The sequence below is a fragment of the Hypanus sabinus genome, chromosome 31 (genome assembly GCF_030144855.1).
Source record: "Hypanus sabinus isolate sHypSab1 chromosome 31, sHypSab1.hap1, whole genome shotgun sequence".
Lineage (NCBI taxonomy): Eukaryota > Metazoa > Chordata > Chondrichthyes > Myliobatiformes > Dasyatidae > Hypanus > Hypanus sabinus.
Genome location: NC_082736.1, coordinates 21,254,390 through 21,280,666, shown reverse-complemented (window position 1 = coordinate 21,280,666; position 26,277 = coordinate 21,254,390). Strand labels below are relative to the sequence as shown.

Below are 26,277 nucleotides of genomic sequence, written 5' to 3'. Positions count from 1 at the left end.
TTAGTTTTAAGGCACAGTTAGGGTTCAGGGCAATGGATAACAGAGCGACTGTCTCCCGTCGCCAGATACCGCCACAGCACAGAGATCGCCCAGAAACAAACCTTCATGAAGATCTGCTGGTTAGGTTGCTGAGGGAATCGGGCCTGCAGTCCTCGGAGTCGCCTGATGCCGGTGGCCAGAGGTGGGGGCTTCGTAAGCGGTGTGGGAGGAATCGGAAGCCAGGCGAGCGGACAGGAGTCCATGCCAGGAGAAAAGCAAGCCCGAGCCGGCCGGCTCTCCCGTCCATTCTGCTCTCCAGTGGACATTAAGTTGGACTACACCTGTGGCAACGAAATACTCGGCGGGAGTACAGAAACGGACTTTTCCCCCAAGCCATCGGGCTACCAACCTACTGCCCTCTGCTCTGCCTGTTGTCTTGTTTATTATTTATTGTAATGCCTGCACTGTTCTGTGTACTTTATGCAATCCTGGGTAGGTCTGTAGTCTAGTGTAGTTTTTGTGTTGGTTTACATAGTTCAGTGTAGTTTTTGTATTGTTCATTTAGAACCATGGTCATGATAAACGTTATCTCGTTTTTACTGAGTACTGTACCAGCAGCTATGGTCGAAATGACAATAAAAAGTGACTTGACTTGGCTTCACATTGCCGGGGCCCTGGCAGAGATATTTAAATCACCCTTAGCGACTGGCGAGGTACCGGAGGATTGGAGGACAACCGATGTGGTTCCGCTGTTTAAAAAGGGCTGGAAGAGTAGACTGGGAAATTATGGGCAAGTGAGTCTGACATCAGTAGTGGGAAAGTTATTAGAAAGTATTCTGAGGGACCGGATATGTAAGTATTTGGATTGACATGGGCTGATTAAGGATAGTCAACATGGCTTTCTGCATGGTAGGACCAACCAAACTTACAGAGTATTTTGAGGAAAGTGGATGTTGTCTGCGTGGACTTTAGTCAGGCATCCAACAAGGTCCCGCATGGGAGGCTGGTCAAGAAGGTTCAGTCGCTCAGCATTCAGGATGAGGGAGTAAATCGGATGAGACATTGGCTCTGTGGGAGAAGCCAGAGAGTGGTAGTAGATGGTTGCCTCTCTGACTGGAGGCCCGTGACTACTGGAGTGCCACAGGGAACGGTACTGGGCCTGTTGTTGTTTGTCATCTGTATCTACAATCTGGATGATAATGTGGTTAACTGGATCAGCAAATTAGCAGATGTCACCAAGACTGGGGGTGTAGCGGACAGTGAGGAAGGCTATCGTGGCTTGCAGAGGGATCTGGACCAGCTGGAAAAATGGCAGATGGAATTTAATGTAGGCAAATGTGAGATATTGCACTTTGGTGGGACCAACCAGGGTAAGTCCTACACCGTGAACGGTAGGGCACTGAAGAGTGAGGTAGAACAGAGGGATCTGGGAATACAGGTCCATAATTCATTGAAAGTGCCGTCACAGGTTGACAGAAAGCAAGTTGTTGGTACATTGGCCTTCATAAACCAAGGTATTGAGTACAGGAGATGGGACATTATGTTGAAGATGTTTAAGATTTTGGATTATTATGTGCAGTTTAGGTCACCTACCTACAGGAAAGATGTAAACAAGGTTGACAGAGTACAGAGAAAATGTACAATGATGCTGCCACGACTGGAGGTCCTGAGTTATAAGGAAAGATTGAACAGGTTAGGACTTTATTTCTTGGGATTTAGACGTTTGAGAGGAGATTTGATAGAGGTATACAGAATTATGAGGGGTACAGATAGGGTAAATGCAAGCATGCTTTTTCCACTGAGGTTGGGTGGGACTACAGCCAGAGGCCATGGATTAAAGGCTGAAATGTAAGATGTTGAGGAACCTGAGGGGAAACCTCTTCACTCAAAGAAGTCATGAGAGTGTGGAATGAGATGCTAGCACAAGTGAGTACGTGCAAGCTCGATTTCAATGCTTAAGAGAAGTTTGGATACTTTCATGGATGGTAGAGGTATGGAGGGCTGTGGTCGCGGTGCAGGTCGATGGGAGTAGGTGGTTTAAGTGGATTTAGCATGGGCTAGATGGGCTGAAGGGCCTGTTTCTGTGACTCAACTGCTCACATTTTGCGGCAGACGCCTGACTGAGGACATTATAGGTTGGGTTCAGGGTTCAGGGTTCAGCAGTCCGTTTATGGTTGCCACTATTCTCTGCATAATCTGGGGAAATTTGCCTCCATGCAGAGTGCACAGCAGCGTTAAAGAGGGCTAGATTCTCCTTGAAAATGTTATGTTTTCATCCCTATCACTCAGCTGTTCTGCATGATCTCCTGAATTTGTAGTCAGAATTGTTTAAACAGGTGTGTGTTTAATATATTTTTCAAGTTACTGTTGAAAGAGTCAACTATTTAATTTACTGAGCAGCTGGGGTCACATGGGTCAGATATGCTAGCAAGTTTGTAGAATTTAACTCACGTTGCAGTATCAAGAAACACATTTCCCTGACTCGAGCTCCAGCAGCAAACTCCTGATTTAGTTTAGTCAAGCCCAGTACGGTGGGAGATGGGAAGCAAATGCAGACTCCGACAGCTTCCAAGTCTGGTACAACTTGCAGCCAATCGTACACCAGAGGGCGACATTCGGCCAATCATGGGGCTTGATTCAGTACACAGCCAATCAAAATAGCTCACAACCACATGCGCCCAATCACAGGGGACAAATTGCACAGCGTGCGGCAGTTGGCAGCAAATCAGGTGTGTCGAACTCTCAGGTGGGGCAGAATAGCCAATCATAAAATAGAACCGGATCTCCCAGTCACACGTAGGTCAGAGGCCTCGGTGAGGTGATTGACGTCCCGGGCGACCAAACAGCTGACGAAATGCCAGCGACGGGACGTTCCCCGCTCCCCCGAGCCTCGGGCCTAAACCGCGGTCAGCAGCCTCGCTGCAGACGGCCGGTCAGCGAGTTCTTGCCCGGCCCGGCTCGGCTCGGCCGCAGTACGACCGGGACCCCCTCCATTCCGTTAGGGCCGCCTGAAGACGCACTCACCATCGCCGCGACGCCGAGGCTGACCCCGCCCCTGGCGACTAGCTCCGCCCCTGACAACGGGACCCGCCCGTTTAGGCCCCGCCCTTCGCTGGGATTTAAAGGGACCACACACCACCTTTCCAGATGTGGGTCGTTTCCTTGTGCCCTCCTGCAGAGGCTGTGGGTGGGGTTTTGCAGCCTCGTTGTTGGCCCCCTGTACTTCCCCTCGCCCTTACCCCATTCACCAGCTTTGTCTGAGAGCTCTCCAGCGAGCAGGGATCAGAACCAGGCTTATTATCGCCGGCACATGTCATGAAATCTGTTAACACGATAAATAAATAGAGAAGAAAAGCCGAATTACAGTAAATATATAAATATATAATCTGTCAAGTCGAGCAAAACCAGAAATAAAAAAAAATGGTGAGGTAGTGTTAATCAGTTCAAGGTTCATTTAGGAATCGGATGGCAGAGGGGAAGAAGCTGTTCCTCAATAGTTGAGTGTGGGTCTTCAGGTTCCTGTACCTCCTCCCTGATGGCAGAGGGGAAGAAGCTGTTCCTGAATCGCTGAGTGTGTGTCTTCAGGCTCCTGTACCCCCTCCCTGATGGTGACAGGGAATGAGAAGAGGGCATGTCCTGGGTGATTGGGGTCCTTAATGATGGACGCCGCCCTTCCGAGGCACCGCTCTGTGAAGATGTCTTGGATACTACGGAGGCTGGTGCCCATGATGGAGCTGACTTAATTTTATAAGTTTCTGCAAATTACTTCAATCTTACATAGTAACACCACCCACCCCCCATACCAGACGGTGATGCAGCCAGTCAGAACGCTCTCCATAGTACAGCCGTAGAAGTTTTCGAGTGTTTTGGGTGACAAACCCAAACTCCTCATGCAATATGGCCGCTGCCTTGCCTTCTTTATAGCTGCATCAAGATGTCGGGACCAGGTTAGGTTAGGTCCAGTTATAATCTATTTGCCTGGAGTTCTGAAATCACTCCTAACACTCGCCACTAAATGCAAGTTAAAAACAAATCAGGTAATCTGAAATATGATGGAAACACAGAGCAGGTCAGGGTTGGTTTGTAATTTATCTATTGGAATTGGAATATGAATGAGTAAGGCAGAGTTAGTAAGTTTACAGTTGATACCGATGTCAGATGGAGTTGTACATAGTGTAAAAGGGTATGATAAATTGCAGGGGGATCTTGACGAGCTGCTGTTTTCTGCGAGGTTGGGGATTGTTATTGTCGCTTGATTTTTTTTCTGCTGGGGTGGAGAGAAATTCATTGCTATTATCGCTATTTTTTTCCTGTGGGGGGTGGGGAGGAGGGGTAGGTCTTTTTTTGGGGGGGGGTTGCAAAATTTGTTTATTTTTCTTTATCGTGCGGGGGAGTTGAGGTCTGGTCTCTCTGTAGTTGGTGGCTATCGGGAGAAGACAAATATCGGAGTTGAATTTTACTCGCATAACTTGGCAATAAAACCAACTGTTGAAGATTGGTATAATCTGTGCTTTGTGAGATATTGCATTTTGCTATTAAAACTAGATTGTAACAGCATCTTATAAATTTCCTCCCCCAGGCAATTAATCCGATCAACCAGTCCAGTTAATCCAACACTGCCCCAGTGCCTGCACTGTAAACCACTGTGTATAATGCTGTTTATGTTGTAAACATCTGCTGGAATGTATACATTTTATTCTGTATCTGTAAACTAACTTTTCACAAGAACACAGGAAATAGGAGCAGGAGTCGGCCATCCGGCCCGTCGAGCCTGCTCCGCCATTCAATAAGATCATGGCTGATCTGGCCACGGACTCATCTCTACCGACCTGCCCTCTCCCCACAACCCTCAATTCCCCTACTCTGCAAAAATCCATCCAATATATTCACTGAGGTAGCCTTTGGGCAGAGAATTCCACAGATTCCCCACTCTCTGGGAAAAGCAGTTCCTCCTCATCTCCGTCCCAAATCTACTCCCCCGAATCTCGTGGCTACGTCCCCTCATTCTAGTCTCACCTCACAGTGGAAACAACTTTCCTGCCTCTATCTTATCTATCCCTTTCATGATTTTATATTTTTCTATAAGATCTCCTCTCATCCTCCTGAATTCCAGCGAGTACAGTCCCAGGCGACTCAATCTCTCCTCATAGGTTAACCCCTTCATCTCTGGAATCAACCTGGTGAACCTCCTCTGCACCGCCTCCAAAGCCAGTATATCCTTCCTCGAGTCAGGAGATCAGAACTGCACATAGTACTCCAGGTGCGGCCTCACCAGTACCCTGTACAGTCGCAGCATGACCTCCCTGCTCTTCAATTCAATCCCTCCAGCAATGAAGGCCGACATCCCATTTGCCTTCTTAATAACCTGTTGTACCTGCAAACCAAACCAAACTTTATCTGTATACAATTTTTTTCTTTAGAATAATTGAATATTGGCGTTTTTTTTCTTTTGTATATTGAACCAACACAGCAAATTCGTAATCATACATGTAACTGTGTATGGTGAGTAAAGCTGATCCTTGAACTTCAGGAAATCGCACCAGGGTAGGAGTTGAATAGTGAATGGTGGAGACAGGGTTGAGGGTTTGAGGATTGAGGGTCGGTGTCTCGGCAGGAGACCCGTGTGTCGTCAGGGGGGAGTCGGAATATCTACGGCCGTGTGTCCAGTGACGGCACGGAGCTCGGAAAAAGCGAAGTGGCAGACTTTTAACATGGTAAAGCAGTGAGTTGTTTGTTACGTCTCCCCGCTCGGAGTGAAATGGAGACACCTGTGGTGTGCTGAACGCTGGGTGAACAATGTAGTCTTTGGGGTAACTGCATATCTTTACTGCTGCTTGAGTGCTCAGTGACGGGTACCAATGTTGTTTTGCCATGGGGGGGGGATTGTCACGCTGCCGCTTACATGAGGGAGGTAGGGGAGCTGGGGGGACCTTGGTGACATTTAACTGTCATTCGTTCCTTGGGGCACTCTGTTTTCATGGATGTTTGTGAAGAAAAAGAATTTCAGGATGTATATTGTATACATTTCTCTGACATTAACCATACCTTTGAAACCCTTGACATTAAAGATGAGCTTTATTCATTACACCCACGTTGAAATGCACAGAGAAATGTTATCATTTGGTGTCAAGCCCAATCAGCGAGGACTGTGCTGTGGGGCATGCCCACGAACGCTGATCCATACACCTTCGGAACGTGGCGGGAAATTGGAGCATTCGTAGGAAGCCCACGTTCTCAGACGGAGAAAGTGTAATTTGCTTGCCTAGCAGCTGTGGGAATCGAACCCCAGTCTCACAGCTGGTCGATAGAAAGCAATACACGAGGGCTACACGACACTCGCTGATTCTCTTACCACGGCTGCTGCCCGGCGTGCTGAGTTTCTCCATCGTCGTGGCTGTGAATGAACCCACCGCAGCTGCTAGATATAAAAGTCTCTGTTGGGGATGAATACACACGCAGACAGTCTTTGGAGGAAGGAGAGGGAGGAGATATTGCACATTACAGCACATTTTTATATGTTAAAGAACAAAGGTAACAGGACAGTTTCTATGGTTACAATGCCCTCATAAAGCTTCTTTTGAGTTGCGTGTAATTTTCAAATTCCTGAGTCTTCCCGTCAATGCACCCCGAATGAATGTTGATCACTGTGGTCTCTGGGTCGTATTCAGAAATGGGGTGTCGAATGTATTCATGCATATGCAGACGCCTCAGCCAGTTGCCCATCTCCTGGTCTGCAACTTACTCTAAGTGCTGTTGTCTCCGAGTTGTACTCATGCAGTGGGGTTGATTGCATTCATGCATATGCAGACATACATCAGTCACTTGGGCATTTCCTGATCTGGAAATGAACTCTCCCAAGCTGCATTTTAAATTTAACCTACAATCCGCATTCAGGTCTGAAGGCTGATCACTGTCGAAATTAATTTTTATTATATTACATTGAACTTTCTCAGTAGTTGTTAGACTTTATTCTGAATTCTATTGATTGGTTGACATTGAGGTAGTAACCCCCCCCCCCCCCGAATGCCCTCAGGGTACTGGTGTGAAGAAATTATCAGTATGGATAATGTACAAAACAAAGTTTTTCCACCGCATGGCAATAATAAACCAATTTACCCTGGGGGGTGGGGTGGGGGTAACTGCAGCAACATCCAGCACCTTCACTCTGTCTGCAAGAGGGACGGTTTCCCAATGACCGACCACACTGCCCATTCCCATTCTGCCATGTTGGTCACCGGCCACGATGAGACCTCCCTCGGGCTGGAGGAGCAGCAACTCTTGTTCCATTTGGGTCATCTCCAACTTAAAGCATGAATGTCAATTTCTCCAGCTTCCGGTAATTTCTCTCCCCTCTTGCCCTTTAACTTTTTCTTCCCCCCCCCCCCCCCACCACCCTCTCTGGCGCCCCCTCTCCCACGGCCCACTCTCCTCACACCTATCAGATTCCTTCTTCTTTTCCACCAATCACCTCCCAACTTCTCACTCCTCCTCCCTCACCTCACTTGTCACCTGCCCAGTTGTACTCCCCTCCACCTACACCTTATTATTCTGGCTTCTGTCCCCTTTATTCCTTTCCACGGATGCTACCTGCAATCCCCCGGCACTTTGTGTATGTGTGTTATCTGCGGAGATTTTAGGTGAAGGCCCTACATCCGGCCATCTTCAGCTTCTGAGCTCGTCCTGCAGCTTATCATTATCTTTTGCTCCGGATCTCAGTTCCTTCACTCTCATGCTTCTGAAATAAGATCATTGGCCATCCCTTCGGCCCATTGAGTCCATTTTAGACGCTCAAAGCTGCTGCGCAGGTTGACTCTGTGGTTAAGAAGGCGTACGGTGTATCGGCCTTCATCAATCATGGGATTGAGTTTAGGAGCTAAGAGGTGATGTTGCAGCTTTATAGGACCCTGGTAAGACGCCACTTGGAGTAGTGTGCTCAGCTCTGGTCGCCTCACTACAGGAAGGATGTGGAAACCATAGAAAGGGTGCAGAGGAGATTTACAAGGATGTTGCCTGGATTGGGGAGCATGCCTTATGAGAATAGGTAGAGTGAACTCGGCCTTTTCTCCTTGGGGCGACGGAGGATGAGAGGTGACCTGATAGAGGTGTATATGCTGGCGACATTGCAGGGATGCGGTGCGACCAGGCGGATGGGAAGGGAGGGCGTGGAGGACCACGGTCCCGGAGCAGGTCGATGGGACTGTGCAGAGTAACGGTCAGCCATGGACTGGACGGGTCAAAGGGCCTGTTTCTGTGCTTTAGCGTTCCATGACTCCGAGCCGCTCCCTTGGACTCAGGCCCTCAACCCTTGAAAGGCACTGGATTGGAGGCCCAGAGTCAGCAAACCCATTCATTCCTGGAATCATTTTCCTGAGCCTCCTTTGAACCGTCTCCAGATTCAGCACATCCTTTCTAAGGACCCCAAACCTGCTCACAACACTCCAAGTGAGGCCTCACCAGGGCTTTATAACGGCTCAACGTCACATCCTTGCTCGTATATTCTAGTTCTCTTGAAATGAATGCTAACATTGCATTTGCCTTCCGCACCACAGGCTCAGCCTGCAAACTGACCTTTAGCGAATCCTGCACAAGGACTTCAAAGTCCCTTTGCACCTCAGATTTTTGTATATTTTTCTCCACTTGGGAAAAAGTCCAAAGTGCATGGCCAGAGATATTTAAGAGCACCAAATTTCTTGCTGTTCACCTGACGGAGAATCTCGCCTGGTCCCTCAACACCAGCTCCAGAGCAAAGAAAGCCCAGCAGCATCTCTACTTTCTGCGAAGGCTGAGGAAAGTCCATTTCCCAACCCCCCCCATCCCCATCACATTCTACAGGGGTTGTATCGAGAGCAGTGAATCTCCCCCCCCATCCTCGTCACATTCTACAGGGGTTGTATCGAGAGCAGTGAATCTCCCCCCCCCCCATCCCCATCACATTCTACAGGGGTTGTATCGAGAGCAGTGAATCTCCCCCCTCCCCCATCCTCATCACATTCTACAGGGGTTGTATCGAGAGCAGTGAATCTCCCCCCCCCCCATCACATTCTACAGGGGTTGTATTGAGAGCAGTGAATCTCCCCCCCATCCCCATCACATTCTACAGGGGTTGTATCGAGAGCAGTGAATCTCCCCCCCCCCCATCCTCATCACATTCTACAGGGGTTGTATCGAGAGCAGTGAATCTCCCCCCCCATCCCCATCACATTCTACAGGGGTTGTATCGAGAGCAGTGAATCTCCCCCCTCCCCCATCCTCATCACATTCTACAGGGGTTGTATCGAGAGCAGTGAATCTCCCCCCCCCATCACATTCTACAGGGGTTGTATTGAGAGCAGTGAATCTCCCCCCCATCCCCATCACATTCTACAGGGGTTGTATCGAGAGCAGTGAATCTCCCCCCCCCCATCCTCATCACATTCTACGGGGGTTGTATCGAGAGCAATGAATCTCTCCCCCCCATCCCCATCACATTCTACAGGGGTTGTATCGAGAGCAGTGAATCTCCCCCCCCCATCACGTTCTACAGGGGTTGTATTGAGAGCAATGAATCTCCCCCCCCCCCATCCTCATCACATTCTACAGGGGTTGTATCGAGAGCAGTGAATCTCCCTCCCCCCCATCCCCATCACATTCTACAGGGGTTGTATCAAGAGCAGTGAATCTCCCCCCCCCCCCATCCTCATCACATTCTACAGGGGTTGTATTGAGAGCAGAGAATCTCCCCCCCCCCACCCCATCACATTCTACAGGGGTTGTATTGAGAGCATCCTGAGCAGCTGCATTACTGCCTGTTTCGGAAATTGCACCGTCTCGGATCACAAGACCTTGCAGCGGGTAGTGAGGTCAGCTGAGAAGATCATCGGGGTCTCTCTTCCCGCCATCATGGACATTTACACTACACACTGCATCCGCAAAGGAAACAGCATTATGAAGGACCCCTCATACAACTCTTCTCCCTCCTGCCGTCTGGGAAAAGGCACCGGAGCATTCGGGCTCTCACGACCAGACTATGTAATAGTTTCTTCCCCCGAGATATCAGACTCTTCAATACCCAGAGCCTGGGCTGACACCTTACTGCCGTTTTGTCCTGTTTATTATTTATTGTAATACACTGTTTTGTACACTTTATGCAGTCCTGGGTAGGTCTGTAGTCTAGTGTAGTTTTTCTTTGTGTTGTTTTTTTATGTAGTTCAGTCTAGTTTTTGCACTGTTTCATGTAACACCATGGTCCTGAAAAATGTCTCATTTTTACTTTGTACTGTACCAGCAGTTTTGGTCGAAATGACAATAAAAGGTGACTTGACTTGACAACTTGAATACAGGCCCAGAGCCAGCAAACGCTCTTCATACGAGAAGCCGTTCAATCCCCGAATCATTTTCATGAACCTCCTTTGAACCCTCTCCAGTTTCAGCACATCCTTTAAGATGAGGGACCCAAACAAATGAGACATCACCCGTGCTTTGTAAAGGCTCAACACCACATCCTTGCTTTTATATTTTAGTCCTCTTGAAATGAACATTAACCACCGACTCAACCTGCAGAGTAACTTTTGGGGAATCCTGCCCAAGGGCTCCCAAGTCACTTTGCTCCTCAGTGCTTTGTGCTTTTGACCGTACAGTTCCCGACACTGTTCCACCCGCCTCTCCTTTGTGGGAGGAAACTCGAAAAGTTTGGAGGGCACCCGCACGGTCACGTGGAGAAAGCAGAATTTTACACAGATCACCAGCACTGGAATAGTGCAACGCTGATCTCGACGCTACGGCGATTCTCTGATCCGTTCGATACCAGTTTCCCGTTAAAAAAACATGCAACAGAGTGAACGGCTTACATGAGGGGCGGCTGAGTTACCCGACAGGTCTCACCCTAACCCTTCCCTTTATTTGGTCCGTTATAACCATAGGATTTCCACCTCACTCTAGACCTCAGATCCAACTCGCACACAGACACTCACACACAGACACGCACCTAATTTCACACACACTCACACTCACTCTTACACACACTCAGACACACACCTAATTTCACACAATCACTCACTCACACACACACACTCAGACACTCACCTAATTTCACACAATCACTCACTCACTCACACACACACACTCAGACATGCACCTAATTTCACACACACTCAGACACACACAATCACACACACACGCACTCAGCCACATACGCACACACTCACAGTGGAGGCCCGACGTCGCGGCCGAGGCAAAGATCGACCCGGTAGGCAGTGGCTTTCTTTGGTATGGCATTTAATTCCAAACAGTAGATCATAAATAGTGCAGCAACAACAACAAAAGATGGAACAGATTCCAAGCAAAGTCCAGGCCCACCACTTGCTGACGAGCCGCTTGGGCTCAGGGAGATCTTCCCGTCCTCCATGCCGGAAACGGTCACCCCTTGTACGGCAGCGGGACTCGTCTCTGTCCGTGTCCGGCTGGAGTGCTTTCACCCTGCAATGCCAGGGAGGGAGGGAGGGGAAAAGGAGCAGGATTTAAATCCCCTCCTTTGCCCCCACCCGGTGAAGCGTGGACGAGCTGGCCTGACTCTGCGGCTGGCGATCTGGTGTTTTCCACCCTCAGTCCCAGAGATGGAGCTTCATCGGTGAGGGAGGGGTACAGCAGTGAGAGAGGCCCTTTGGCACACTGGCCCTACGCTGATCATCGTTAGACCCGAGAGGTTCTCCTCACAGACATCCCCGCACCCCCCCAGAGTCCACACTCCACCCATGTGCTGGGGGTGGGGGGGGTGCAGTTCACAGCCGCCGATCAACCCATCCATCGTGCGTACCCGCAGAGCGGAGGGGACAGGGAAAAGTGGTGAGCAGGACAAATGAACGTGACTGTCCCGGGTCCTGACCCCACATGCTCCCTCCGCCACAGTTACAGCGCACCGCAGCACAGAACGAGACCCTTCGGCCCATTGCGTCAGTCCACGTCCCACCCATGTCCCTATCCAAACTTTTTAAACCTAACCTGCACCCGCCGCTTCCTCTGGCAGCTCGTTCCGTTCTTTCACCTGGAGCTCCCTCCTCCGGTTCCCCTGGCCTCACTGCACCCCGCCCACCCCAAACCCAGCTTTCGGTTCTTCATCCTGGTACCTTCCCCCTCCCCCTCTCAGAGTAAGCTCCCTTCCCGCTGGGCTGATAAATCTGCGGATTTGACCGTCACCCCCTGACGGTTCCATCACCCAGTCTATTGGAAGTGGGGACGAGTAGATACTCGAGGACAGAGGCACTGAGGTAGATCGAGCACTCGGGACGGGGGACGGGCGGAGAGCAGTCTGGTTATCGGCTGCCTGCTGTGCTCGGGGTCTCAGACCAGGAGGGCCAGGGCGGGTGAAGGGAGAGTGCAGGGCTGGTGGGATCCGGGATCCCACGATCGTCACCTCCCCCCGGGCTGGTGCAAGGTTATCCACCTCTCCGCCACCACCTCCGTCTTTTCCTCAGGGGTAATGGGAGCCAACAGCAGCACAAAATTCACTTCAAAGTCCCGAGGAGGGATTGTCGTCCACGGCACAGAGGCGGACGCTGCTTTCTACGGCCTCGTTGACGTCCGCAGACACGGTGTTCCCAGCGCCGACGGAAACAGGGGCGCCACCCCCAGCCACGCGAAGCAACTGCAAGCGTCTCCCCTCCGGTTGTGGGTGGGCTCGTCCCGTCCCTCCCGGGACACTCCCCACCCCCATTCAGTTCACCACGCACTTCTCCCGCCGGCTGAGCCTCTTCCGCTGGTGCTCCAGACCCCGTTCCAGCCGAGCGTCCTCCTCCTCCGCGCTGGAAATAAATCACAAACAGGCCTCAGCTTGCAACCGCGACACCACACCACAGGGCCCGTCACCACCACAATGCCGCCCCCTCCCTCACTCTTCATCCCCAGTTCTCCATATTTAATCTGACTTACTATTATTAATTCTTTTTAAGCATCCACACGCTGGCTGAATGCCCAAGTCTTCCATTGATTCTGTCATGGCTGTTACTGGTTTGTGGGTTTATTGAGTATGCCCGCCTGACAGTGACCCTCAGGGTCGTACATCACAGGTCACTACAGCACGGTACAGGCCCTTCAGCCCACAATGCTGTGCCGACCCTTAAACCCTGCTTCCCATGTATGCTCCACCTTAAATTCCTCCATATACCTGTCTAGTAGTCTCTTAAACTTCACTAGTGTGTCTACCTCCACCACTGACTCGGGCAGTGCATTCCACGCACCAACCACTCTCTGAGTGAAAAACCTTCCTCTCATATACCCCTTGAACTTCCCTCCCCTTACCTTAAAGCCATGTCCTCTTGTACTGAGCAGTGGTGTCCTGGGGAAGAAGCGCTGGCTGTCCACTCTGTCTATTCCTCTTAATATCTTGTTCACCTCTATCATGTCTCCTCTCATCCTCTTTCTCTCCAAAGAGTAAAGCCCTAGCTCCCTTAATCATAATGCATACTCTCTAAACCCGGCAGCACCCTGGTAAATCTCCTCTGTTCCCTTTCCAATGCTTCCACATCCTTCCTATAGTGAGGCGACCAGAACTGGACACAGTACTCCAAGTGTGGCCTAACCAGAGTTTTATAGAGCTGCATCATTACCTCGCGACTCTTAAACTCTATCCCTCGACTTAAAGAAAGCTAACACTCCATAAGCTTTCTTGACTACCCTATCTACCTGTGAGGCAACTTTCAGGGATGTGTGGGCACGTACCCCCAGATCCCTCTGCTCCTCCACACACCAAGTATCGTGAAGTTGGACCTTGACAAGAAAGCACGGCGGTGCTGAGAAGGCAAACGAGAGCTGGCGTGCCCTGGCAAACCCCGGCTTATTTTCTACAGGTGCATTATGGCCCGATACGGCCACGACTCTGCCCAGGGCCGCGGGAAGCCGCAGTGAGCTTCGCGTTGTGTCCCACAAATGTCAGACCGCCGGCCAGCGACAGCAGGACCGGTCCCGAGTTGAGGGCACAGCCCAGCCTGTTGCGCAAGCCAGCCTCCTCTCCGCCGACCCTTCCCACTGCCCCGGGAAAGCGGCCAACGTAATCAAGCCCACTCCTCTCCGGAGACTGTAACTGGAACACTCTATCCTGCATTCCTTTCCCCTTTTTGGACTTGGTGTTTTGAGAGGATCTGCGTGCATCGTATGCAAAACAAAATTTTTCCAGTCAACCAAATGGAACTCAGTGACCAGAGCAGAATGCGGCCATTCAGCCCATCAAGTCTGCTATTCTCTTCAATCATGGCTGATTTATTATCCCCCTCGACCCCATTCTCCTGCCCTCTCTCCATGATGCCAACACATGCATAGCAAGAGAACCCCACTTGCTCATGGGCCTCCGGAATCCCGGCCCACTTACAATCTCTCCTTCGCATCCAGATCCCGGACGAGGGAGTCCCGCTGGTTGACCAGGGCGATCAGCTCCTCGAGCAACAGGTGCTCCCTCCGCTGCTGGGCATCGGTCTTCTTCCAGTCTGAGGAATGAGAACGAGAAAACGTGAAATAGTCCCAGAAGAGATGAATGAGAGGAAGGGGAAACGAAGCATTCGGTCCTGGGACTGTGGGAGGAAACTGGAACAGCGAGTGGTCACCCACGCGGGCGTGCAAACTCCTTGCAGGCCGCGGCGGGATTTGAGCCCGGGCCGCCGGCACCGTAACTAGCCGGCGTGCAGCTGTGTGGCTCAGAGGGCCACTCCACGCCGCATCTCGAAATAAATGAATAACCCGTACGTTTTTGGAAGGTGGAACGAAACTGGAGCGCCCGGAGGAAAACTTGTCAGCTCCATGACAGGGACCAGCCCCCATCACAACAAAGCAGCAGTCGGTGTCCATCACTAAGGACCCCCACCACCCAGGACAAGCCCACTTCTCATTGCTACCATGAGGGAGGAGGTACAGGAGCCTGAAGACACACACTCAACGATTCAGGAACAGCCTCTTCCCCTCTGCCATCAGGGAGGAGGTACAGGAGCCTGAAGACACACACTCAACGATTCAGGAACAGCTTCTTCCCCTCTGCCATCAGGGAGGAGGTACAGGAGCCTGAAGACACACACTCAACGATTCAGGAACAGCTTCTTCCCCTCTGCCATCAGGGAGGAGGTGCAGGAGCCTGAAGACACACACTCAACGATTCAGGAACAGCTTCTTCCCCTCTGCCATCAGGGAGGAGGTACAGGAGCCTGAAGACACACACTCAACGATTCAGGGACAGCTTCTTCCCCTCTGCCATCAGGGAGGAGGTACAGGAGCCTGAAGACACACACTCAACGATTCAGGAACAGCTTCTTCCCCTCTGCCATCAGGGAGGAGGTACAGGAGCCTGAAGACACGCACTCAATGATTCAGGGACAGCTTCTTCCCCTCTGCCATCAGGGAGGGGGTACAGGAGCCTGAAGACACACACTCAACGATTCAGGAACAGCTTCTTCCCCTCTGCCATCAGGGAGGAGGTACAGGAGCCTGAAGACACACACTCAGTGATTCAGGAATAGCTTCTTCCCCTCTGCCATCAGGGAGGAGGTCCAGGAGCCTGAAGGCACACACTCAACGATTCAGGAACAGCTTCTTCCCCTCTGCCATCCGATTCCTGAATGGACATTGAACCCATGAACACTACCTCAATACTTTAAATTATTTCTGTTTTTGCACTACTTGTTCAACTATTTAATATACAATACTTACTGTAACCACAGCTATTTTTTCACTGCTGCAAAGTTAACAAGCTCCCCCCACTTCCAAAAACCCAAGTGCAATGGCCAGGTTCGTACTTTCACTGTAATGCTGTATGTAATTTATTTTGGCAGTTCTGTACGAGCAGTCTGTCCTGTTTTCAGCCTGTTGGGGTCATCGGTGGAATCACGCGACAAGGGGAAACGCCTGCCGTCCAATCCGGATGGGAGCTGAAGGGACGATCCTCTGGCAGGGGACAACAAGGTTGGTTTTGTGGCAGGAGGTGAAGAGCGAAGACGCTGGGGAGAACCAGTCGCAGGATACAACCCGCTGGGAGACCCGTTTGGTCGAGACTGATCGCCAGCGACGTTCGGAAGGTGGGCGTGACTGACAGAGATGTTCAAGGTCAGCTCCACCTTCGACTGTTTAGCTCGAATGGGCCCTCTTCGTTTAGTTAAGGTTCATTAATTCCTTTAATTGTACGTAGCCTGTTAATTCATGGCACTAATTTATAACATGGTAGCGGATTACACAGCATCCACACAGACCGGGGTTTGGGGCGGGTCTGAGAGAGTATCTTCGCGAGACACACCTGGAAAACAGCGGGGTTTCACAAGGTACAGCTGCGGGGCAAAGAGGGAGCAACCAATCAGCACGTCGGGCCGAACGCAACCGAGGAATCGGCAGCTGCGCCCTTCGCTCGGGTCTCAACGCTGAGGATGTGGAATCGCACCAGTTACCTTCAATCGCCAACATAGCGCGGAGCTCCCTGTTCAGCAACTCGAATCTTCGTTCCAGATCCTGTTCCTCCTCTCTACCGAGACAGAATGATTCCAGGTCAGATTCCAGACACATCACAACCCCGCCTGCTCCTAACTCGATGGTGGCACCTTCAACTTGCAAAACAACAGGCCGCGTTCCTGGGGGGGGGGGGGGGGGGTTTACAGACGTGTGGAGAAGCCAGAATTCACTCTGTGTCTGACCCCGGGAGTGTGTGATGGGACGGTGTGGAGGTAGCTTCACTCTGTGTCTGACCCCGGGAGTGTGTGATGGGACGGTGTGGAGGGAGATTCACTCTGTGTCTGACCCCGGGAGTGTGTGATGGGACGGTGTGGAGGGAGATTCACTCTGTGTCTGACTCCGGGAGTGTGTGATGGGACGGTGTGGAGGGAGATTCACTCTGTGTCTGACCCCGGGAGTGTGTGATGGGATGGTGCGGAGGGCGCTTCACCCTGTGTCTGACCCCGGGAGTGTGTGATAGGATGGTGCGGAGGGAGCTTCACCCTGTGTCTGACCCGGGGAGTGTGATGGGACGGTGTGGAGGGAGCTTCACCCTGTGTCTGAACTCGGGAGTGTGTGATGGGACGGTGTGGAGAGAGATTCACTCTGTGTCTGACCCCAGGAGTGTGTGATGGGACGGTGTGGAGGGAGCTTCACTCTGTGTCTGACCCCGGGAGTGTGTGATGGGACGGTGTGGAGGGAGATTCACTCCGTGTCTGACCCGGGAGTGTGTGATGGGACGGTGTGGAGGGAGATTCACTCTGTGTCTGACCCGGGAGTGTGTGATGGGACGGTGTGGAGGGAGATTCACTCTGTGTCTGACCCGGGGAGTGCGTGATGGGACGGTGTGAAGGGAGATTCACTCTGTGTCTGACCCGGGAGTGTGTGATGGGACGGTGCACAGGGAGATTCACTCTGTGTCTGACCCCGGGAGTGTGTGATGGGACTGTGTGGAGGGAGATTCACTCTGTGTCTGACCCGGGAGTGTGTGATGGGACTGTGTGGAGGGAGATTCACTCTGTGTCTGACCCCGGGAGTGTGTGATGGGACTGTGTGGAGGGAGATTCACTCTGTGTCTGACCCGGGAGTGTGTGATGGGACTGTGTGGAGGGAGATTCACTCTGTGTCTGACCCCGGGAGTGTGTGATGGGACTGTGTGGAGGGAGCTTCACTCTGTGTCTGACCCCGGGAGTGTGTGATGGGACGGTGTGGAGGGAGCTTCACTCTGTGTCTGACCCCGGGAGTGTGTGATGGGACGGTGTGGAGGGAGATTCACTCTGTGTCTGACCCCGGGAGTGTGTGATGGGACGGTGTGGAGGGAGCTTCACTCTGTGTCTGACCCCGGGAGAGTGTGATGGGACGGTGTGGAGGGAGCTTCACTCTGTGTCTGACCCCGGGAGTGTGTGATGGGACGGTGTGGAGGGAGCTTCACCCTGTGTCTGACCCGGGGAGTGCGTGATGGGACGGTGTGGAGGGAGATTCACTCTGTGTCTGACCCCGGGAGTGCGTGATGGGACGGTGTGGAGGGAGATTCACTCCGTGTCTGACCCCGGGAGTGTGTGATGGGACGGTGTGGAGGGAGCTTCACCCTGTGTCTGACCCGGGGAGTGCGTGATGGGACGGTGTGGAGGGAGATTCACTCCGTGTCTGACCCCGGGAGTGTGTGATGGGACGGTGTGGAGGGAGCTTCACCCTGTGTCTGACCCGGGGAGTGCGTGATGGGACGGTGTGGAGGGAGATTCACTCTGTGTCTGACCCCGGGAGTGTGTGATGGGACGGTGTGGAGGGAGCTTCACTCTGTGTCTGACCCCGGGAGTGTGTGATGGGACGGTGTGGAGGGAGATTCACTCTGTGTCTGACCCCGGGAGTGTGTGATGGGACGGTGTGGAGGGAGATTCACACTGTGTCTGACTCTGGGAGTGTGTGATGGGACGGTGTGGAGGGAGATTCACTCTGTGTCTGACCCCGGGAGTGTGTGATGGGATGGTGCGGAGGGCGCTTCACCCTGTGTCTGACCCCGGGAGTGTGTGATAGGATGGTGCGGAGGGAGCTTCACCCTGTGTCTGACCCGGGGAGTGTGATGGGACGGTGTGGAGGGAGCTTCACCCTGTGTCTGAACTCGGGAGTGTGTGATGGGACGGTGTGGAGAGAGATTCACTCTGTGTCTGACCCCAGGAGTGTGTGATGGGACGGTGTGGAGGGAGCTTCACTCTGTGTCTGACCCCGGGAGTGTGTGATGGGACGGTGTGGAGGGAGATTCACTCCGTGTCTGACCCGGGAGTGTGTGATGGGACGGTGTGGAGGGAGATTCACTCTGTGTCTGACCCGGGAGTGTGTGATGGGACGGTGTGGAGGGAGATTCACTCTGTGTCTGACCCGGGGAGTGCGTGATGGGACGGTGTGAAGGGAGATTCACTCTGTGTCTGACCCGGGAGTGTGTGATGGGACGGTGCGCAGGGAGATTCACTCTGTGTCTGACCCCGGGAGTGTGTGATGGGACTGTGTGGAGGGAGATTCACTCTGTGTCTGACCCGGGAGTGTGTGATGGGACTGTGTGGAGGGAGATTCACTCTGTGTCTGACCCCGGGAGTGTGTGATGGGACTGTGTGGAGGGAGATTCACTCTGTGTCTGACCCGGGAGTGTGTGATGGGACTGTGTGGAGGGAGATTCACTCTGTGTCTGACCCCGGGAGTGTGTGATGGGACTGTGTGGAGGGAGCTTCACTCTGTGTCTGACCCCGGGAGTGTGTGATGGGACGGTGTGGAGGGAGCTTCACTCTGTGTCTGACCCCGGGAGTGTGTGATGGGACGGTGTGGAGGGAGATTCACTCTGTGTCTGACCCCGGGAGTGTGTGATGGGACGGTGTGGAGGGAGCTTCACTCTGTGTCTGACCCCGGGAGAGTGTGATGGGACGGTGTGGAGGGAGCTTCACTCTGTGTCTGACCCCGGGAGTGTGTGATGGGACGGTGTGGAGGGAGCTTCACCCTGTGTCTGACCCGGGGAGTGCGTGATGGGACGGTGTGGAGGGAGATTCACTCTGTGTCTGACCCCGGGAGTGCGTGATGGGACGGTGTGGAGGGAGATTCACTCCGTGTCTGACCCCGGGAGTGTGTGATGGGACGGTGTGGAGGGAGCTTCACCCTGTGTCTGACCCGGGGAGTGCGTGATGGGACGGTGTGGAGGGAGATTCACTCCGTGTCTGACCCCGGGAGTGTGTGATGGGACGGTGTGGAGGGAGCTTCACCCTGTGTCTGACCCGGGGAGTGCGTGATGGGACGGTGTGGAGGGAGATTCACTCTGTGTCTGACCCCGGGAGTGTGTGATGGGACGGTGTGGAGGGAGCTTCACTCTGTGTCTGACCCCGGGAGTGTGTGATGGGACGGTGTGGAGGGAGATTCACTCTGTGTCTGACCCCGGGAGTGTGTGATGGGACGGTGTGGAGGGAGATTCACTCTGTGTCTGACCCCGGGAGTGTGTGATGGGACGGTGTGGAGGGAGCTTCACTCGGTGTCTGACCCTGGGAGTGTGCGATGGGATGGTGTGGAGGGAGATTCACTCTATGTCTGACCCCGGGAGTGCGTGATGGGACTGTGTGGAGGGAGATTCACCCTGTGTCTGACCCCGGGAGTGTGTGATGGGACGGTGTGGAGGGAGCTTCACTCTGTGTCTGACCCCGGGAGTGTGTGATGGGACGGTGTGGAGAGAGATTCACTCTGTGTCTGACCCCGGGAGTGTGTGATGGGACGGTGTGGAGGGAGATTCACCCTGTGTCTGACCCCGTGAGTGGGTGATGGGACTGTGTGGAGGGAGATTCACTCTGTGTCTGACCCGGGAGTGTGTGATGGGACGGTGTGGAGGGAGATTCACTCTGTGTCTGACCCCGGGAGTGTGTGATGGGTCGGTGCGGAGGGAGCTTCACTCTGTGTCTGACCCCGGGAGTGTGTGATGGGACGGTGCGGAGGGAGCTTCACTCTGTGTCTGACCCCGGGAGTGTGTGATGGGACGGTGCGGAGGGAGCTTCACCCTGTGTCTGACCCCGGGAGTGTGTGATAGGATGGTGCGGAGGGAGCTTCACCCTGTGTCTGACCCGGGGAGTGCGTGATGGGACTGTGTGGAGGGAGATTCACTCTGTGTCTGATCCCGGGAGTGTGTGATGGGACGGTGTGGAGGGAGATTCACTCTGTGTCTGACCCCGGGAGTGTGTGATGGGACGGTGTGGAGGGAGATTCACTCCGTGTCTGACCCGGGAGTGTGTGATGGGACGGTGTGGAGGGAGATTCACTCTGTGTCTGACCCGGGAGTGTGTGATGGGACGGTGTGGAGGGAGATTCACTCTGTGTCTGACCCGGGGAGTGCGTGATGGGACGGTGTGAAGGGAGATTCACTCTGTGTCTGACCCGGGAGTGTGTGATGGGACGGTGCGCAGGGAGATTCACTCTGTGTCTGACCCCGGGAGTGTGTGATGGGACTGTGTGGAGGGAGATTCACTCTGTGTCTGACCCGGGAGTGTGTGATGGGACTGTGTGGAGGGAGATTCACTCTGTGTCTGACCCCGGGAGTGTGTGATGGGACTGTGTGGAGGGAGCTTCACTCTGTGTCTGACCCCGGGAGTGTGTGATGGGACGGTGTGGAGGGAGATTCACTCTGTGTCTGACCCCGGGAGTGTGTGATGGGACGGTGTGGAGGGAGCTTCACTCTGTGTCTGACCCCGGGAGTGTGTGATGGGACGGTGTGGAGGGAGCATCACCCTGTGTCTGACCCGGGGAGTGCGTGATGGGACGGTGTGGAGGGAGATTCACTCTGTGTCTGACCCCGGGAGTGCGTGATGGGACGGTGTGGAGGGAGATTCACTCCGTGTCTGACCCCGGGAGTGTGTGATGGGACGGTGTGGAGGGAGCTTCACCCTGTGTCTGACCTGGGGAGTGCGTGATGGGACGGTGTGGAGGGAGATTCACTCCGTGTCTGACCCCGGGAGTGTGTGATGGGACGGTGTGGAGGGAGCTTCACCCTGTGTCTGACCCGGGGAGTGTGTGATGGGACGGTGTGGAGGGAGATTCACTCTGTGTCTGACCCCGGGAGTGTGTGATGGGACGGTGGGGAGGGAGCTTCACTCTGTGTCTGACCCCGGGAGCGTGTGATAGGACGGGGTAGAGGGATGAGTGGCACAGTTTGGGCTCACACTGTGGCCTCTCGCATCAGCCCAGCTCCCAAGCCAGCTTCAGGATGTGGACTACTCACAGCAGCTGCAGTTGGTCCTGTCTCCGAATCAGAGCGTTCTTCTTATTCACCAGGATGAACCACTCCTGGATCAGCTGCTCCTCTTCCATCCCGTGCGGACCTGAGGTCAGAGATCGCCAGAGGTCAGAGGTCAGAGGCCATTACTGAGGCTGCCGCGACACGCCGGGAGGGACGAAGGCTTCGTCCGGTGAGGGGGACGTCTGCACGCGGAGACGCAGGCAGGCAGCCCGGGAGAAGCAACCAGCTCCCGGCGAGACCTTGCCTGCCTCTCCAGGGGCAGTACTGCGGGTAGAGCCTCTGCCGCAGTCGCGAGTTCGATCCCATGGTCTGGGACTTGCGTGGTGTCACCCAATGCACCTCACTGTACGGTTTGATGTCTGAACTGTGATTGGCTCACCCCCGAGCATCCTTCTGCATCCCGACGGTGCGTGTGACTCTCGATATTATAAACCCACCCTCCCCCACCGCGGTCTATGGGTAGGAGGTGATTGGGTTCCGGCGGGACTGTATGGGGCGGGATCAGGGCAACGAGTAATCTCTCCCCCCTCCCCCAGGTCCGACGGGTCACTCACCGTAATCCATCAGGCGCCGCAGCTGCTTCTCGACCACGGCCGCCCGGGAGTCGATCTGCTTCTGTTCACTCTCCAGGGCGCTCAGCTCACCCAGCACGTACTGACTCGTGTCTCGGAACCGCTGGGGACGAGGATAGCTCTCCGTTACAACGAATTACACAGCGACGGACCCGTCCCCGCCGGTACCGTACCCCGGAGTCACACAGTGACGGACCCGTCCCCACCGGTACCGTACCCCAGTGTCATACAGTGACGGACCCGTCCCCACCGGTACCGTACCCCGGTGTCACACAGCGACAGACCCGTCCCCGCCGGTACCGTACCCCAGTGTCATACAGTGACGGACCCGTCCCCACCGGTACCGTACCCCGGAGTCACACAGTGAGGGACCCGTCCCCACCGGTACCGTACCCCGGTGTCACACAGCGACGGACCCGTCCCCGCCGGTACCGAACCCCAGTGTTACACAGTGACGGACCCGTCCCCATCAGTACCGTACCCCGGTGTCACACAGTGACGGACCCGTCCCCATCAGTACCGTACCCCGGTGTCACACAGTGACGGACCCGTCCCCACCGGTACCGTACCCCGGTGTCACACAGTGACAGACCCGTCTCCACCGGTACCGTACCCCGGTGTTACACAGTGACAGACCCATCGGTACCGTACCCCGGCGTCACACAGTGACAGACCCGTCCCCACCGGTACCGTACCCCGGAGTCACACAGTGACGGACCCGTCCCCACCGGTACCGTACCACAGTGTCACACAGTGATGGACCCGTCCCCACCGGTACCGTACCCCGGTGTTACACAGTGACAGACCCGTCCCCACCGGTACCGTACCCCGGTGTTACACAGTGACAGACCCGTCTCCACCGGTACCGTACCCCGGTGTCACACAGTGACGGACCCGTCCCCACCGGTACCGTACCCCGGTGTTACACAGCGACGGACCCGTCCCCACCGGTACCGTACCCCGGTGTTACACAGCGACGGACCCGTCCCCACCGGTACCGTACCCCAGTGTCACACAGCGACGGACCCGTCCCCACCGGTACCGTACCCCGGAGTCACACAGGGACAGACCCGTCCCCACCGGTACCGTACCCCAGTGTCACACAGTGACGGACCCGTCCCCACCGGTACCGTACCACAGTGTCCCACAGGGACAGACCCGTCCCCACCGGTACCGTACCCCGGAGTCACACAGGGACAGACCCATCTCCACCGGTACCGTACCCCGGAGTCACACAGTGACAGACCCATCTCCACCGGTACCGTACCCCGGTGTCACACAGTGACGGACCCGTCCCCACCGGTACCGTACCCCGGAGTCACACAGTGACAGACCCGTCTCCACCGGTACCGTACCCCGGAGTCACACAGTGACAGACCCATCTCCACCGGTACCGTACCCCAGAGTCACACAGTGACAGACCCATCTCCACCGGTACCGTACCCCGGTGTCACACAGCGACAGAACCGTCCCCACCGGTACTGTACCCCGGAGTCACACAGTGACAGACCCGTCCCCACCGGTACCGTACCCCGGTGTTACACAGTGACAGACCCGTCCCCACCGGTACTGACATCGGACTGACTCAGTGTTGGGTGGAAGCTGTGGGAAAGTCCCGTACCAGGGTGTCTTCTTCAGGCTTGACCTCGGGAACGTTTTCCTTCCCACAGGATTGCTCCTCCTGCGTGGACTTCTGCCGCTTCAGCTCTGCACCGGGAGAGAGCGAGTCATTACCTCTGCCGATCACAGCCCCCCGGCCCCCGTCCCACCCCTCCCGTCCGCGTGCTGCGTGTGGACAGGTGTACGGCTGAGGACTGGCCCGCTTCGCTGGCCTGGAAACGCGGTTGGATCCCGGACGCTAACGGCGCATTTCCCTGTGATCTTTGGAGTTACGCGTACCTCCAAGATGCTCCGTGCCCAGCTGTTCCCTGTCCTGCCCCGGCGATGCCAGCTTGGCACTGGGCTCGGGGCAGATCTCGATCTGTACCTCGCTGATGTCCAGCTGCAGAGAGACGAGAGAAATCGTCAACGGGCGATTGATATACTTATAACTAAGGTGCTGAAGAGTTTCGCATTGTTGTGTACAGCAACTGCTGCAAAAAAACCCAGATTTCGTTACATACGTGAATGATGATCAATCTGATTCTGATCTGGGTCTCTATTGTGGACTGAGCGTGGGAAGGGGCAGGGAGGGGAATGATGGTTGGGAAAAGGGGGAAGGGAGAGGGGAATCACGGTTGGGAAAGGGGGAAGGGAGAGGGGAATGGCGGTTGGAGAAGGGGAAGGGAAATCACGATTGGGAAAAGGGGGAAGGGAGAGGGGGAATCACAGGGGAAAGGGGGAAGGGAGAGGGGAATCACGATTGGGAAAAGGGGGAAGGGAGGGGGGAATCACAGTTGGGAAAGGGGGAAGGGAGGGGGGAATCACAGTTGGGAAAAGGGGGAAGGGAGAGGGGAATCACGATTGGGGAAGGGGAAGTGAGACGGGAACCACGGTTGGGAAAGGGGGAAGGGAGAGGGGAATCACGGTTGGGAAAGGGGGAAGGGAGAGGGGAATCACGGTTGGGAAAGGGGGAGAGGGGAATCACGGTTGGGAAAGGGGGAAGGGAGAGGGGAATCACGGTTGGGAAAGGGGGAAGGGAGAGGGGAATCACGGTTGGGAAAGGGGGAAGGGAGAGGGGAATCACGGTTGGGAAAGGGGGAAGGGAGAGGGGAATCACGGTTGGGAAAGGGGGAAGGGAGAGGGGAATCACGGTTGGGAAAGGGGGAAGGGAGAGGGGAATCACGGTTGGGAAAGGGGGAGAGGGGAATCACGGTTGGGAAAGGGGGAAGGGAGAGGGGAATCACGGTTGGGAAAGGGGGAAGGGAGAGGGGAATCACGGTTGGGAAAGGGGGAAGGGAGAGGGAAATCACGGTTGGGAAAGGGGGAAGGGAGAGGGGAATCACGGTTGGGAAAGGGGGAAGGGAGAGGGGAATCACGGTTGGGAAAGGGGGAAGGGAGAGGGGAATCACGGTTGGGAAAGGGGGAAGGGAGAGGGGAATCACGGTTGGGAAAGGGGGAAGGGAGAGGGGAATCACGGTTGGGAAAGGGGGAAGGGAGAGGGGAATCACGGTTGGGAAAGGGGGAAGGGAGAGGGGAATCACGGTTGGGAAAGGGGGAAGGGAGAGGGGAATCACGGTTGGGAAAGGGGGAAGGGAGAGGGGAATCACGGTTGGGAAAGGGGGAAGGGAGAGGGGAATCACGGTTGGGAAAGGGGGAGAGGGGAATCACGGTTGGGAAAGGGGGAAGGGAGAGGGGAATCACGGTTGGGAAAGGGGGAAGGGAGAGGGGAATCACGGTTGGGAAAGGGGGAAGGGAGAGGGGAATCACGGTTGGGAAAGGGGGAAGGGAGAGGGGAATCACGGTTGGGAAAGGGGGAAGGGAGAGGGGAATCACGGTTGGGAAAGGGGGAAGGGAGAGGGGAATCACGGTTGGGAAAGGGGGAAGGGAGAGGGGAATCACGGTTGGGAAAGGGGGAAGGGAGAGGGGAATCACGGTTGGGAAAGGGGGAAGGGAGAGGGGAATCACGGTTGGGAAAGGGGGAAGGGAGAGGGGAATCACGGTTGGGAAAGGGGGAGAGGGGAATCACGGTTGGGAAAGGGGGAAGGGAGAGGGGAATCACGGTTGGGAAAGGGGGAAGGGAGAGGGGAATCACGGTTGGGAAAGGGGGAAGGGAGAGGGGAATCACGGTTGGGAAAGGGGGAAGGGAGAGGGGAATCACGGTTGGGAAAGGGGGAAGGGAGAGGGGAATCACGGTTGGGAAAGGGGGAAGGGAGAGGGGAATCACGGTTGGGAAAGGGGGAAGGGAGAGGGGAATCACGGTTGGGAAAGGGGGAGAGGGGAATCACGGTTGGGAAAGGGGGAGGAGGGGAATCACGGTTGGGAAAGGGGGAAGGGAGAGGGGAATCACGGTTGGGAAAGGGGGAAGGGAGAGGGGAATCACGGTTGGGAAAGGGGGAAGGGAGAGGGGGAATCACGGTTGGGAAAGGGGGAAGGGAG

General features: G+C 54.6%; 2 protein-coding genes across 8 annotated transcripts in view; both read right to left on the bottom strand.

Moving 5' to 3' along the window:
• LOC132383943 (malate dehydrogenase, cytoplasmic-like) overlaps nt 1–3,040 on the bottom strand; it is a 72,911-nt gene extending 69,871 nt beyond the window's left edge. The window contains exons 1-2 of one of the 2 annotated variants that reach the window (XM_059955134.1): nt 3,004–3,040; nt 102–320 (exon numbers count right to left, since the gene is read on the bottom strand). In XM_059955134.1, coding sequence (XP_059811117.1) covers nt 102–305 — 204 coding nt within the window. In that variant the 5' untranslated portion in view covers nt 306–320; nt 3,004–3,040. The other variant, XM_059955133.1, reaches the window with a different exon arrangement.
• Nucleotides 3,041–11,214: 8,174 nt separating this feature from the next.
• The window catches only part of LOC132383941 (EH domain-binding protein 1-like), a 142,707-nt gene continuing 127,644 nt past the window's right edge, over nt 11,215–26,277 (bottom strand). For 5 of the 6 annotated variants that reach the window (XM_059955129.1, XM_059955127.1, XM_059955131.1 and 2 more), the window contains 7 exons: nt 24,139–24,241; nt 23,861–23,946; nt 22,222–22,342; nt 21,650–21,749; nt 16,371–16,444; nt 14,318–14,432; nt 11,215–12,755 (listed from right to left, as the gene is read on the bottom strand). In XM_059955129.1, coding sequence (XP_059811112.1) covers nt 12,668–12,755; nt 14,318–14,432; nt 16,371–16,444; nt 21,650–21,749; nt 22,222–22,342; nt 23,861–23,946; nt 24,139–24,241 — 687 coding nt within the window. In that variant the 3' untranslated portion in view covers nt 11,215–12,667. Of the gene's footprint in view, nt 12,756–14,317; nt 14,433–16,370; nt 16,445–21,649; nt 21,750–22,219; nt 22,343–23,813; nt 23,947–24,138; nt 24,242–26,277 lie in introns of those variants that run through there. The other variant, XM_059955132.1, reaches the window with a different exon arrangement.